At 37.1% G+C, this 15,866-nt stretch overlaps 1 protein-coding gene across 2 annotated transcripts in view; it reads left to right on the plus strand.

The window, feature by feature from the left end:
- Nucleotides 1-15,866, plus strand: part of PTPRO (protein tyrosine phosphatase receptor type O) — a 265,422-nt gene that overhangs the window by 225,056 nt on the left and 24,500 nt on the right. Inside the window, exons 16-19 of one of the 2 annotated variants that reach the window (XM_016923013.4) lie at nucleotides 480-548; nucleotides 3,219-3,302; nucleotides 8,619-8,654; nucleotides 12,417-12,498. In XM_016923013.4, the coding sequence (XP_016778502.3) occupies nucleotides 480-548; nucleotides 3,219-3,302; nucleotides 8,619-8,654; nucleotides 12,417-12,498 (271 nt within the window). The remainder of the gene's footprint in view (nucleotides 1-479; nucleotides 549-3,218; nucleotides 3,303-8,618; nucleotides 8,655-12,416; nucleotides 12,499-15,866) is intronic. The other variant, XM_016923014.4, reaches the window with a different exon arrangement.

A 15,866-nucleotide genomic window follows, 5' to 3' on the forward strand; every position in this document is an offset into this window, starting at 1 on the left:
TTTGCATTGTATGCCAAAAGGGAACATATGGAACTTCTATTAGCTTCTTTTATTTTGTTTTATTTTTTTCTTTTTCTTTTTGAGACGGAGTCTTGCTCTGTCACCCAGGCTAGAGTGCGGTGGCGCGATCTCTGCTCACCACAACCTCCGTCTCCCAGGTTCAAGCAATTCTCCTGCCTCAGCCTCCCGAGTAGCTGGGATTACAGGCACGTGCCACCACGCCTAGCTAATTTTTGTAGTTTTAGCTGAGACATGGTTTCGCTATGTTGGCAAAACTCCTGACCTCAGGTGATCCACCCACCTCAGCCTCCCAAAGTACTGGGATTACAAGCGTGAGCCACCGCGCCTGGCCTAGCTTCTTTTTTTTTTTTTAATTTAATGCTGTGATGATAAGCTAGTAAAGACTCTCTTTACTTTTAGGTCAACGTAAGAATGCTTTGTCAAGCACTAACCTTGATTTTGTGGTTCCTTTAAAACAGGGAGTGTGGAGCGGGTACATTTGTCAATTTTGCATCCTTAGAGAGGGATGGAAAGCTTCCATACAACTGGTGAGTATTGTTTTGGAACAAGCTTCTACATAGTTTAACTATGCTGTGTGTGCTCCAAAGTCGATTTTACTATCCTTTGGGGATAGTTTTGTCTGATTATCCTTTTGTAATTTCGGTGATGGTAGACTTTCAATGGCTAGATCTTCACAGAATATAATGGTTTATATAAGCTCAGTGCAGTTCTGAAGTAGGGAAAACATCATGGTCTGCTCTGTATTTACAATATTAAACAAGGGACTGAAACAGTGGTGCACATGCAGGAGCCCATATCTGTGCTGAAAAAGGGCTTAAATGCAGCAGCCCCACTGAACAAGTGGTGGCTAAAGGCACGAGAAGAGATTCCAATGAAGCAGCTTGCGACAGATCAGCTTCTCCATTTTATTTTATATTTTATTTTATTTTATTTTTTATTGTTTTGTATTTTTTGAGGAGACAGAATCTCCCTCTTTGGTCACCCGGGCTGGAGTGCAGGTTGATCTCAACTCACTGCAATCTCTGCCTCCTGGGCTCAAGTAATCTTTCCACCTCAGCCTCCCGAGTAGCTGGGACTACAGGCACGCACCACCAAATCTGGCTAATTTTTAGATATTTGTAGAGATGAGGTCTCACTATATTGCCCAGGCTGGTCTCGAACTCCTGGGCTGAAGTGATCCTCCCACCTCAGCCTCCCAAAGTGCTGGGATTACGGGCCTGAGCCCCCATGCCCACCCAGCATCTCCATTTTAAACTCACATTTCAGTGCCTGAGGCAATAAGAGCCACCACTTCTGTTAAAAAGTTGTACAGCCCAGTATTCAGTTCTCAAGCTTACAGATAAATAAATATCAAAGCCAGTGAAGTTTCATAAGAAAACATGGCTTCATTTTTCTTTATGCTTGAGTATTAAGGACCCGGAAGGAGGAAGTGTTCGAATTTTAAAGAGCATTGTCAAGAAATTAAATTGGTTGACATTATACCTGACAATGATAGATGAAGATTAACAATCCTATCCAGTTCAATCAATGCCCAACAAAAGTACTAATTAAGTAAACATTTAACATGAAGCTAACATGTACTACTTACATGGTCTAGTTTGTTTCTTTTGCAAGAAACTATGCAAAGTATACGTAAATGAATATATGTCATATTAATCATTGTTCAGTTATTTCTTTCTGTTTACTAACTCCCTAAAATGGTTAATCTTAAAGAAATACACATGGGAGACTAGAAATTTTACAGAATCAATGAGGGAGGGAGAACTTTATTTAGGATATAAATTTTACTTCCCTCAGTGTAGCTGATACTCACTCTAGTTGAAAATCTAGTTGAAACCAGATTTCTTTTAATAAGACAATATGTTGTGCCATTTAAAAATTTTAACACGAGTAGAATTTTGCTGTTAAAAAACAACCCAACTGTGAAGAAAAAGAAATCCACCAACCCTTGATGGTGAAAAGTTAGGAAACGTTACTAGGTTTGTTCAAATATATTAGCACCCTTTCCAAAATTAAGAGGTTGACTCACTGATACTTGTTTCATGCCTGGTTCACCCTTGGGAGGCCCTATGGGAGACCAGTGATGAGTGGCCCATCTAGGAACCAATCCAATTATATGTATTTAATACTTGTGACTCATGAGAGATAGATATTAACTAACTTCACAGCCGGTCACAATTCATGGAATTTATGGGAGACCAGTCATGGGAGAGCTGAAGCAAAAAATAATTCACTTCAGGATCTTTCTATAAAATCAAGCACATTTTGCAGCTCTTCACAAAGACAGTTTTGCCGACTCTAGCATTTTCTAGCTGACTGAGAATAGATATCTCAGTGAAGATTTGTAATAACTGAAGTGACAAGGTGACAGTATTTTTCCCCCTAATTCTCAGATTAACTATAGATGCAGTCACAGGATATTTTTTAAATCTATATTAATGGGTGTTCTATTTGACAAGTGGTTTGAATATCTGAAACCAGGCATTTAAACCAACAGTCTGAATTAGAATTGAAGTGAAGCTAAACTATTTTGCTCCTACTTAGCTGAATATCAGTGAGGTCACAGGCTAAGTAGTTGATGAGCTACTTATCTTGAATGAATGATATCCTAGTATCATCCATACCTCTGTTTTAAGAGTTATATTTATAAATTTTATCGTAAATTAAAAACAATACAGAAAGTCACACTTAGTAGTGCAGCTTTATTAAGAATGTCTCTTAAAAGCTTAGTCTTCACTGGAATCAGTATATGTAAACTGACCATTTTTATTTTCTCACACAAGCTGCTGTTTAGCTGTCAAATGATGTTACAGAGGTTTCTTAAAATAGGCTTAAGCATAGGAAGAATAATATCCAAGAATAAGCTTCAAGATAACTAATGAGGCATTTAAGTGCTTCATTTAACTGAATGCAAAATGTAATCACCTGGTAGCAGACTAATTAACACAAAGTAAGTTGAAATAAATATATCTGATTACAATAAGGTCATGTGTGAATAAAAACTGATTTTGTCAATATTGTAGCATTTAAGCCCGCACATTTATATTTCACAGAGTGGATTAATATTTAATTGTAATTAAGGTGCTTGTCATATTAATTAATCCCAATAGGTAATTTACTGATATCTATTCACAGTTTATATTACTAACTCTTGCAACTTTTTCATCTTTCCATCTGTTGTCTATTAATGCACACAGGCGTAGGAGTATATTTGCTTTCTTAACCCTGCTACCCTCATGTCTTTGGACTGATTATCTTTTGGCATTTTATATTAATCCTTGGTAAGTGATTTTTTTTTACTGTTTAACACAAACTCTTTAAAAGTTAGCTTTCAAGAAGTAAACAAAAAGGAAAGTTTCTTTTTAACTATTTTGTATGTTCAGTAACATCTAAAGTTATTAATCATGTATGGAAGTGAATTAAAGCAGTTACCGGTACAAAGATATTAACTATAAGGTTTTCCGTTAAATTTTTTTCCGTGATGTTGTTGGCAAGCGTTTTTTCCCATTTAGTACTAGTTATTTGTTTCTTCATTGAGTCAACCCATTGGCCTCTCATCTTTGCAAATAATGCTTTCCATTTTCCATTATCATCTTCATCCATTAGAGAGCTCCAAATTTCCAAGAAGGTAGAAATGCATTAAGATGGAGAAATCAGAGTCTATACAATCCTCTGTATCTGAGGCCTCCTTGTTTTTATAATAATGCTAACTCAGTGACTATTAAACAGCTGACTATATGCAAGCCTCTTTGTATGATTATCTTATTTAATTTTCCCCCACAATCCTGCAGAGAGTATTACTAGTCCCATTTTAGAAATGTGGAAATAGGGGCTTACGGAGATTAACTGTCTTAGTAGCACATTCCACTATGTACAGAATCCAGGTTCCAAACTCAGGTCTCTCTGAAATCGATTCTTTCCTCTGTAAAGAGCAGACTCCTTTAATTTCTTATTTTCTTAACTTCTAGATCATTTTAATAATCAAATCTTGAAGTGTTCCTTTTGACTTTTTAATATGTAATAATAACAGTAACCTTGAATTCTGAGACTAAAGAATTAAGAACTCTTTCTTCTCCTGTGCTATAAGATAAAAGGTAGCAGTTTCCCAGGGAACTGACAAGAAAATCATTGTCCTTAAATATTAATACCTAGTGTTTAGGTACTAAATTATGTACAGACAGATCCATAAACGTGGACAACTTGAAAAGGTCTCAGAAGAAAACAATAAAAATATCTCATAGACTGGAAAAAAAATAGCTTATGGGGTGGTGGTGCGGGTATGAAAAGCAATCTGGAGCATTTATTTATTCAAAAAGACAATTGACCAAATGTTCTCCAGCTCCTCCAAGGACAGAATAAATACAGCTGGCAGAATTTAGGATTTCAAGTTGCACTGGAAGGAACATAAAAAAGGATTTCCTCAAAATAGAGATTGTTAATTCCAGAATTCATATCTTCTTTTAAAAAAAGAGACTAGAGGAAAGCTTTTGAAACAAAGTAGACATGATGTGTAGGTAATAAAATCAGAGGAATGTGCTAGATGCTGAGGACCCATTCACTGTTATTCTAAGTTCATTGTTACAGTTTTTAGTATAGGGCTTCAGCACAGTCAACTCCGTATTTTCAGTATTTGGCATCAAATAGTTTTCAGGTATGAATAGCATACATAAATTCCATTTCAACCTTCAAAATATACATTTACTTTTAACTGAACATCTACTAATTATCCTCAAATAGTGTGCCTACCATTAAAATACTGACAGCAAATACCCATAAAGTATCCCAGATTGCAAATAAAATGAAAGAAAGATGCTTATATCATTTCCTTGCTTAATTCTCTGAGACTTTCTCATTTTCCACAGTGCGTTTTTAAGCTTCTGTAAGGTAGGCCTGTGCAAGTAAGCATGTATTCCTTAATAGGCCTCATTGATGAACATATGTTCAAATTTCAGCAACCCTCACAAGGTCTGCTATTTCTAGTACCAATCAAATAGCACGAGGCCCAACTTATGGGGAGAAAATACCCTTCAGTAATTTTTAGAAGAATCACCTTGAAACTGTAAATGGTTGTCTCCAGTTGAGAAGAGAAGGTAAAACATAGAGCTGCATGCTTTCTGTCACTTCAGTAAATTTCACACATATCAACTAGTAAAAACATACTGGATATAAACTATGTTCTCAGCCCTTTTGTACAATGCCAGATACAAAAGAAGTGAAATTCATGCTCCCCGCTCGTGGAAATACAGCTTCTACTCACACAACCACTCCAATTCCCTGTTTGCTTCATCTAATAACTTGTGGTTATTTTCCCCTGCTTTCATTGGCTAAAGAGTCATTTTTAATCCTCCTAATGATGTGTTTGTCTTCATATTTCACCTACCCTGTGAACAACAGCTGCAAATAACAAGAGCCATCTCCCCAGACGCACACTGCCTAACACACTGTCCAACTTCCTTTCTAAACTGTCGGTTTCTTGGAAATATATGTTCCTGTTGATTTTCTAAAACCCATCTGATGCCACTAGTGGTTTGTGTGGAAATCAAAAAACTCTTTCTCTCTCTCATAGTGTTGCTCGAATCTTTTCCTGGGGTGGTAGCAGAATCAGTGTGGAGCACCAGTACCCAGTTAGGTTGGTCTCAGGATTGTGTTCTGCAAGGATTTCTGACTTTCAGAACTTAAGAGTATGTTTCCTATTGAAAGAAATCATCTAAGTTGAACTAGCTATATCTAGATTCAGTGTTAAATCTTTTTTTTTTTAACTGCCATAATGACCCTCATGCTGTACTCAGGTATTTATCTGCTTGTTTTCAATCCTAGGCAGTTTGCATTTTAAGCAAGAAGTGGCATTTAGTTGAAAATGCTCAGCTTTATTCCTGATGATTGCACGTTCTATTTGAAGAATGATATAATATCCTAAAGTCCTTTTTAAGATTTGGGGATGGTTTCTGCTTAGCTCATCAAAGAGTAAGCAGCACTTACAAAATTGGAGACTTTTAGAGTTTTGTTTTGTCTTGTTTTAACTATTATAAATCTCATGTCCTTGCTATTGCTTTTTCGGAATGAATTGCAGTATGGATGGCTTTCCAAGACTGTCATAACCATGGCTAATTTATGCAGAATGTATCTTAACTTTTTGAAGTCATTAGGATTTTGAACCTTACCTAATATAAGTGAAAGAGAAAAAATTAAAAGTGCACAGTCCTCTATGCATATATGCTGTAGGTATGTCTGATGGGGGTTATTTATTGATTTGGAAAATCTTTTGCAATGAAAAGGCGAACCCTACATGTCACACAAAATCGTCACTGTAACATGTGCACATATTGGCTCTTTCCAGAATGTGCTTAAGTTAAAATTGCTAGCAAAGCCTTAATTTGTGTGAACTTTCCCCTGGTTTTAGTCTCGGAATTAGCACAGCAATTGAAAATGTAGGAACATTTTATCAGTGTTGCTGTGGAGTTTCATAATTCAATCCTGTCATGTTCCACAGCCTTAGGATACAGAAACTCCTTGGAATCAGCAAGATCTAAATAGAACAATGAAAATTGTATACAAATCATGATTACTTATGCCAATAAGTATATGATAATATGTCATACAAAACATGTAGTGGAATTATACATTATATTGAAAGTTCATTCAATAATGAATGAGATGGAAAGAAAAAAATGTGTCTCTCCTCCATGAATCAAGTTTCTACGCAGCTGCCGAGTAGTAGCAGCTTAATATTTCAGCACTGAATTTATTCAGTGTTACCCTCTTACATACATTTGTTACTTCCTAGTTTCCTTTAAAGCCTGTTTGGATAGGAAAGCATTTTTTTGTTCACTCCTGATCACAAAATGTGTTGGCAGCCTCCTGACTTTACCAGAGCTGTTAGTCATCTCCGCTGACATTCTGCTTTCCGAAAGCACTGAAGTAATTGGCTCTTACTACAAGAAGTAAATGTGGAACTCCTAAAACTAACCAAATTACCATCACGGGGCTGAATAAAAAACACGATCAATAAATAATCCTTTAGGTTCCCAAATGCCTATAAGATACAGCTATGTCCAACATGACAGTGTTTTTTGAGGGGATCAGGGAGAGGCAGAGTAAAAACTGGACTGATTTTTCCCTCTAAATCTCAAGTGTGGAAGACAAAGAGGATGAGGGAGAAAAAATAGAACAAGAACCATTGAATGGATTGTTTTCACTTAGAAGTGGGAAGAAATTAAAACTACCTGAAAACCACAAACACCACTTGCCTTCATGGATGTGTTCCTACATTTCTTGACCTGCATTACTTTCTCTTCATCCACAAGTCCCATCTTTTCAATCAGAACATCACAAGCCCAAGTCTAGTATTCAGTTGTTAAAGGAATCATTAGGTGAAATTCTGAGGGTAACATGGCAGAGATTATTTTGTTTCAGTTCAATTGAATAAGCATTTATTGACCACCCACTAGGTGTTTCATTAACTATGCTCAGCCCTGGGGGGAAGCTATAGTGAGTGTAGCAAGGTGTGTACCTGCAACTAACAATCACACAATGTGAGAAACTCTCCGTTTGCAAAGTGCTGTGAAAGCACAAAGTAGTGCTTCGTCCTGCTAAAAGCTTTCAGGAAGTGGAGATATCCAAACATTCATAATTTTAAATATAAATAAATATTTGGACACATTAAAGTACTAAGATTACAACTGGTTATTTACTATAGACTGTTTATTTTCTGAAAAGTTGGGTGCTTCTATCAAAATTATGTAAAGACCTCTGAAAATTACTTGCAAAAAAGTTTGCTGTAACATCACTTGTACAGTCAATCATGTTTCAGTATTTACTATTTATAGACAACAATAAGAATACAATCACAAAGTGCTTCAATAGATACCGTTAGCCTTAGCTAACTTAGGTAAGTTAGCTTACCTGGTTGGGTGAAAATCATTACCTTAATTATCTCCTAAACAAATGTAACTAACTAAAGCATGCATTAGCATTTCCTGTGTTTGAGCTTATAGACTAGTAATGATGAAGAGCAAGCAGGTAATAGGTCCAGTTCTTCAGATAGCTTAAAAATTAGTTCAAGATGGAATAAAAACAAAGCCATAGTAGAATTATACAAGGTACATGTCCACACTGACAGCACACTTTCACATCCCCAAAGAAAAATGTCAGAAAATGTTATTTTAGTCTTTAATTAAGAAAACAACATTCCACCGTCTCTTTATTAGTTCTCCATTTATTCCCCCATTCTTCCTTCCTGCCTGTAGAAATTGGAGTGTTCAGGTGGTAGATAGATACTTCTATATATTTACAAACTGCTTTAGCAACTTAATCAACAGCAGTTAGAAATTTCATTTCTAGAACTCAGTTTTTGGCAAGTGGGAAGTATAAAGTGCAGATATGTTCACGCAATCTAGTAGAGTTTTAAAAAATGAATCTGAAATTATTATTATCTTCTCATGTAAGGAAAAGTAATTAAACAAACCTGATATGTGTTTAATGAAAATTACATAAAACTGAGGTACCTGATGTAATTATTTAAAGCTGTTCAAGTTTAATTATTATGTTAATCAATTCTTCTGCCCAGATAAATTTGTCTTTTCTTTTTTAATTATCAGGAGTAAAAATGGTTTAAAGAAGAGGAAACTGACAAAGTAAGTTTTTCTTACTATGTCATTTAAAAGGATGTTTGTTATAATAATCTTAACGTTCCAATTAAAGATTGTTTGTCTTCAAAGAGAAGGGATGCTTAAGAAAGAGGCAAATGCATATTACAATAGCTAAGCACAATAATGTACTGGTCGTTTATGCCTGAGTGGCAGTGGCCACTAGAAAAGTGTATCACAGAAATCACATCAGAAATAAGGACAATGTTTATCATATCAAATCTGAGAGAGTGGATCGTTAGTAATTTTTAAAGTCTTGGAGGAGGAAGTATGGTATTCTAAATACAGTATATGAAAATCTAATATTTAACTACATCAAAGGGTTTCAAAAATCCTTTTAGTATTTTGAAATTCTGTGTTTATTGCAGGAAAAGGCTTTTACTCTATTTGATGTTATAATAGATACTTTGATAATGCTTTCTCAAGAAACCTGTATAATAAATAGAAAAGATAATTAATCTAGCCTGTGGTTTTCCTTATCTATTAAACCATTAAATGAGAAGAATTACTATTGCGGTAAGTGAAAATTAACCGCCAGTTGATTTCAAAAGCCTATTAGATTATTACCTCATGCCTTTTCTTAGTTATAATTCTACATATGAAGAGTGGAACTTTCCTTTATATAGAGTTTGATCTTGATTCCTGCCTGGATAGAACATTGGTGAATTAGTACAAGAAGGAAATTAGCCAGGTCTGTGGCATCTATGCTTATGGAAAGAAATCATGAGTAATCCATGACATAATCCAAAAGAAAAGTTGATGTAAAAATGTTTCTAGTTAGTCTTGAGTGGCATATAATTTTATGGCATATGTGAAAACAGAATAATTTTTTCTAAGTCAATTTCATTTTTTATTTTTATTTTTAAATTTATTTTATTTTATTTTTTGGAGATGAAGTCTCGCTCTGTCACCCAGGCTGGAGTGCAGTGGCACAATCTTGGCTCACTGCAACCTCTGTCTCCCAGGTTCAAGTGATTCTCCTGCCTCAGCCTCCCCAGTAGCTGATACTACAGGCACACGCCACCATGCCTGGCTGATTTTTGTATTTTTAGTAGAGACGAAATTTCACTATATTGGTCAGACTGGTCTCGAACTCCTGACCTCATGTGATCCACCCTCCTCAACCTCCCAAAGTGCTGGGATTATAGGCATGAGGCACCGTGTCCAGCCTCTAAGTCAATTTCAAACCAGCATACATTCCACTGGCTTATACCAACTGATGTAGGAGAGATAAGACCAGACTGAATAGAGGAGAGGGTACCATCACCTGGGAGGGATGATTTCACAGAAACAGAAAGACTTTGTTACCAAAAACTATTGGTTGGGTTGGCAGGTGAGCTAAAGAGGCAGAGACTAGAGCATTTAGAAGATAGTGTCCTTGGACGAAAAGGAGAGACTGTCAAGGCTTGCTCCTCCCATGACTCAGGCAAAGAAAAGAAGGAGAAGCAAGACCCAGACAAAAGATAGGGTAGAGATTAGGAGTGGTAGAACATACCCACAAGCAAAAAAAAACTCACATCAATTCGGCTTCCACCTACCCCCCTCTCATTTTCCTTTGACTCCTCTCTCCTTCTCTAGAAGACATTTCTTGAAAGGCTTTCCTCTCACCTTTTTATTTGCCTTCTCTACCATTTCTCTTTCCCTCCAAATGCCCCACCACTACTGTATCCCCTGGTTCCCATTTTCTATCTCCACTTGTCTTCATTCCATCCTTCCTTTCCATCACCTCCTCTTTTTCTTTTTCCTCTGTAGATATTTGTCCTTTTGGTCTCTACTCCCTTCCAGCTCTCTTTTTCTTCTCCTTGTCATTCTCCTTCTCCCTTATGTCCATTCTTCTGTTTGCTATTCCTTCCTCTCTCTCTCTTTTCCCTCTGCTTCTTGCTTTTACTTCTTTTAACCCATTAATACTTTGTCTGGTTTGCCTTCTGTATACATGTGCCCATTTTCCTAGTAACAAGATGAAAGCTAGAGTTGTTAAATCCAACTTTAAGGTCGATACACTGCCCAAAGACACCAGCCAGAGAGTGCAGTTCTAAGGGGGTTCATTCCAGGAGAGGAGTCCCAACTTTAGCCCATTCTTTTGGAAGGATAACAAGTCTGAAGTCGGAAAAGCTTTGAACCAGTACTTACTCTCCCTGGATTCCAGTGAGAATTCTACTGCTTAGCAGACATGTGATGCTGGGCTACTCATTTAACTCTCTTAGCCGTGGCTCTCTCAGCTGGAGTATGGAGCTAATGTTGTCTATTCCTACCTCAGGGATCGATTAAGCAATATGATGCATGTGAATATTTATGAAGTGTAGCATGTTTTATAAATGAGTTATTGTTATTCAGTAAAAACATTTAAGTTTAAAGGTATTCTCTGGAAGATATAATGCCCTCTAAAATTTACTAAAATGTTAACATAAATGAATTCATCAGATTAGCTGATCAACAACTTTAAATGAGCATTATTAAATACTATGTATTTTCTAATTGGACATAAGACCACAGTTAGGCCAGGCGCAGTGGCTTATACCTGTAATCCCATCACTTTGGGAGGCCGAGGCAGGTGGATCACTTGAGGTCAGGAGTTCAAGACCACCTTGGACAACATGGTGAAACCAAATCTCTACTAAAAATACAAAAATTAGCCAGGTGTGGTGGCACCTGCCTGTAGTCCCAGCTACTTGGGAGGCTGAGGCAGGAGAATCGCTTGAACCTAGGAGGCAGAAGTTGCAGTGAGCCGAAATAGTGCCACTACACTCCAGTCTGGGTGACAGAGTGAGACTCTGTCTCAAAACAAAACAAAACAAAAAAGACCACAGTTAGATGATATAAGCTGAGTAACACACCACAAGACCAAGGGAAGGGTCAACTATAAAGACCCTGCCAAAGTGGAAAGGCTTGAGTTAGATGACAGAATGTGGAATTCTGCAGAAGCAGAGAGCTACTTTAGAGAGCAAATTGGTTTAGGTAGGCTCTAGAGGAGATAAGCAGCTACAGAAAACTACAGGAGATAAAACTTGATTCTTATTCTCAAAAAAAAAGTGAGAATTTCTGCTGTGGATGCAGAAACATAGCTCAGATGTGTTACTTGATTGAACCTCTGAGCCATTTCCATACTTTTATAGATATGCAAGCCTCTAAAGATAACTCACTCCAGTGAGACCCTGGGAGCTTTCTGGACAAAAGTTTCATCCCACTGATCCTGCCTCTGCTTTGGGGAGACTGTAGCTAGCAACACAATTCCTAATACTTGTAAAGCTGTTGAAACTTACAAAGTTCTTTATGTACTGTATGTCAACCCTGTAGCTGTAACTACTGTATTTTATGGATGAGAACATTGACTCTGAAGAGTTAGGCGATCTCTAGGATAACACAGTCGATAAAGCAAAACCATAACTCAAACAGGTCTTTGGAATCCATTCCTTTGTTATTTTCCATATGCCAGAGTTTTTTAGAAGCAACACAGATGGGGGTGTGTGTATATGAGTATGCATATATATACTACTGTACTGCTACAGTAAGAGCCAAGTGGAAATCTAGAGATTTCTCCTATCAAGGAAGCTGGATATATATGCCCTTCTTTTCAATTGCAATATATTAAGGATTGGTAACTTGAATCAAAAAAAAAAAGTGAGTGCTAACCTTAGAGAAGTAAAACTTCTATTTTCTCCAAGAAGATTAAGAAGTATGATGTTAAACAATATATAATACCTATCAACAAGAATTTTAAAATGTATGTATATTTCTTTGTGTTTGGCAAAGCCCGGTTCAACTGGATGACTTTGATGCCTATATTAAGGATATGGCCAAAGACTCTGACTATAAATTTTCTCTTCAGTTTGAGGTGAGTTGGTTAAGGCATTTTCTACCTTCTGTAATGGAAAGGGCCTGGGAATTGGGGGGTTTGTGTTGGGATCATGTCCCTGCTCACTGGCAGTGCGTAACAAAAAGGGTATTGGCCTGGGGGCTGCTGATCTGCTGATTTAGAGCAAGGGTTGTCAATCCTTGCTTAGTAGGCAAGGCCTCAGGTGGCACAAATGAGATGAGGGGAAGAAGAGAATAGGTGCAGGTACTCAGGTGAGCAAACATGGGTATAGTAGAAGCCATCATTGAAAACCAGGGAAATCGAGAGTACAAGAAGAAAAATGCAAGCTGAGGCATGAAGCCTGAGACGGAATTTCCCTTTCAGGGGATTTGTAGTGTTTCTCATGCTTCTTAGGCCACAGTAGTGGCGGATAGTGGATAAAACTGACCCCCTTTGTGTCCTGGGCACATAACATCCTGGAGCAGGGCTTTTCAAGCTATAGGACTCCTGGCATTCTACTTAATAACTTACGTGCAGTTTTATTTTCTTTCCTTGGACAAATTGGGGAGATAAAGTTACACATGATTTGTGTTAAGAAAAAAATTGACAACATCTCTTTTTTTCCGAAGGACACATATTTCTTTGGATCTAAAACCATATGTCAGAAGAGATGGAAGTGAGTGAGTCTAATATCTCAGCAGTGTGGGGGAAGATAATTAGTTCTCACTTTTTCTTTCTACGTATTTTATAGCTCATAACACAGTCTAAATGGCCCCCCATCCTTCAGGTTTCTATAGCATGGCTTGAGTGGTCAGTGATTCAGGGAAAAGGGGAAGATAAAGTGATGTTTCTAAATTCTGTAGTTTTTTTTTTTCATAAAGCCTTTTAAGTGCTCTTTTCTGTTAAGGTAGCTGCTTTTTCTTCAGTTTTTAAAATCATTTCTCCTTTCCACTTATCAGCCAAGGACAGCTTTAGTCTGCAAAAAGCATCAGTGGTCCTGGTGTGGAGACACTAATGGGGAATTTGAGGATGAGAAGAATCTTATACATTACCAAATACAAAGACCGCTAACTACCACCTGTGTCCTGAAAAATTCCACACAGAGCCTGCTCACTTATCCATTGTATCCAGGTGCATAGGATATTATAGATGCTACACCAAATGCTATACTCAAAGAAATTCAATTTGAATTGGAAATGAATGAGGAGGATGGCATTTCAGAAAGTATATCAAGGAAAGGAGGACTTTTTTTCTAAGCAAACGTGAGGCAAAACTCTGAAAAAATAAATAGCTAGATGATTCTAACGATGATAGAAATTATGGTATAGCTACACTTTTACCTTATTAAAGCCACATTTTCTTAATTCCTTCAAGATGGCATGCCCTTGGTGGCACAGCTGGATCATAACCTCTGCTGGCAACTCACAGTTTATGTCTTGAAACCCAAGCATAACTATTACTGTTTCTGAATTGCATGAAAAAAATTCAACAAGTCATTTTCCAGTAAACATATTCTTTTAGTTGTGAGTGACAAAAACATAGCTCAAACTTGTTTAGACTAAAGGAAAGGGGGTTTATTCAAAGGATACTAAGGTATCTCATACAATCAAAGAAAAGGTTGAGTAGCTAGACTACGTTCAGGGAAGCAGCACAGTTTCAGGGATGACTGGAGCCAGGGGCCCCTCTATTTCTCATTTCTGCTTCTCTCTCTGTTTTGGTTTCACTTTGTTTCACTGAACAAAGAGAAACGCAGCCAGAGAGGGCAGATGTTTGTGTTCAGTGAAACAACAAACAACCTCTTTTTCTGTCACTTTTGTTTTGTTTTGTTTGGTTTTTTGAGACAGAGTCTCACTCTGTTGCCCAGGCTAGAGAGCAGTGGCGCGATCTTGGCTCACTGCAACCTCCGCCTCCCAGGTTCAAGTGATTCTCCTGCCTCAGCCTCCTGAGTAGCTGGGACTACAGGTGCCCACCACCATGCCCGGCTAACTTTTGTATTTTTAGTAGAGACAGGGTTTCACCATATTGACCAGTCTGGTCTCGAACTCCTTACCTTGTGATCTAGCTGCCTCAGCCTCCCAAAGTGCTGGGATTACAGCCGTGAGCCACGATGCCCAGCCCAACCTCTTTTTCATAGTGAAAAGCAGCCAACAACAACCCTTGAGCACCACAGCCTTTTGTCTCCATGGTTTCCAAAGGGAATTATTGTCTGTCTTTCTTGTTTGTAGTTTGAAAATTAACAGGGGAGGATTTTGATGGACGAGCCTGTGTCATGGTGCCCATTCAAACCAATCACAGCCAGAGAGGGCAGATGCACAGAATCTCTAAATGGAACCATGTGGCTCAAGTAGCAAAACCTAAGAAGGGCATTATCTCCCAATAAAGAGAGGGTATTGGGAGAACCAAACCATAAGCGATTAGCATGCTATCTTTAGATATCACAAAAATATGAAAAGCAGAATTATAAATTTTATGTGCTAAATGTTCAATTTATAATACGCTGAGGGCTTTTATTCATTCAATGGATAAATGAATACATTTAGCCTGACTTCATAGGATTTATAAGAAATGTGCTAAACTAGGAATCTAAAATCCTGAATCCTCACTACAGTGTTGCTACTAATTAATATTCTAAAAAATATGTTTTTTTCTTAACCAATTGATATATAATGAGTTTGGGGTGGGCTTGGGGGCGGATGATGTATTAGCTACAGATTTTTTATGTAGTGAACATGCTCATGTATAAGTTTCAATTTATCCAACTACTTTGTTGGAATAATTCTTATGGATTGAAACTGCCCAGGCAAAGCATATACAAAATCTGCATTTTGAGTAAATTTCCCATAAGTGGAGTAAGTTTTCCCAGTGTTCCCAAAACTATACAAACAGTATAGTATAGTATGTACTTCCTAAAACTATACAAAGAGTAGATATCAACATTTGTAATCATTGATAATGTAATATTACAAAGAAATTGCTTTCTCATCTGTTAACGTTAAGCTACATCATCTTCATATAGCACTATTAGTCATTTGTGTTATTTCATTTTCCTCTGTTTCTTTTATTTTCATGTACCTTATAATCTTCATCATTTTGTTACTGATTTCTAACAGCTGATTTATGATTAAAGAGGTTAACATTTTGTTAAGGGCTGAAAATGAAATACCATTTTTTTCTCATTTTTTTACATTGGGGTTTTATTTGGAGTTTGTACAGAAGTTGTGTATTTAAAAAATAATCATGTTCTGCTTTTTTTTAAAGTACATTTTCTCATCACCTTAGTTTCTTTATGTATAAAATGGGTGAGTTGAACTAGATCAATGGTTCTCAACTGGACAAGTACCAGTCAGCCCCCAGATGAAATTTGAAAATGTGTGGGACTGTTTTTGGTTGTTATAATAGCTTAGGAG

Source organism: Pan troglodytes, chromosome 10 (genome assembly GCF_028858775.2).
Source record: "Pan troglodytes isolate AG18354 chromosome 10, NHGRI_mPanTro3-v2.0_pri, whole genome shotgun sequence".
Classification (NCBI taxonomy): Eukaryota; Metazoa; Chordata; class Mammalia; order Primates; family Hominidae; genus Pan; species Pan troglodytes.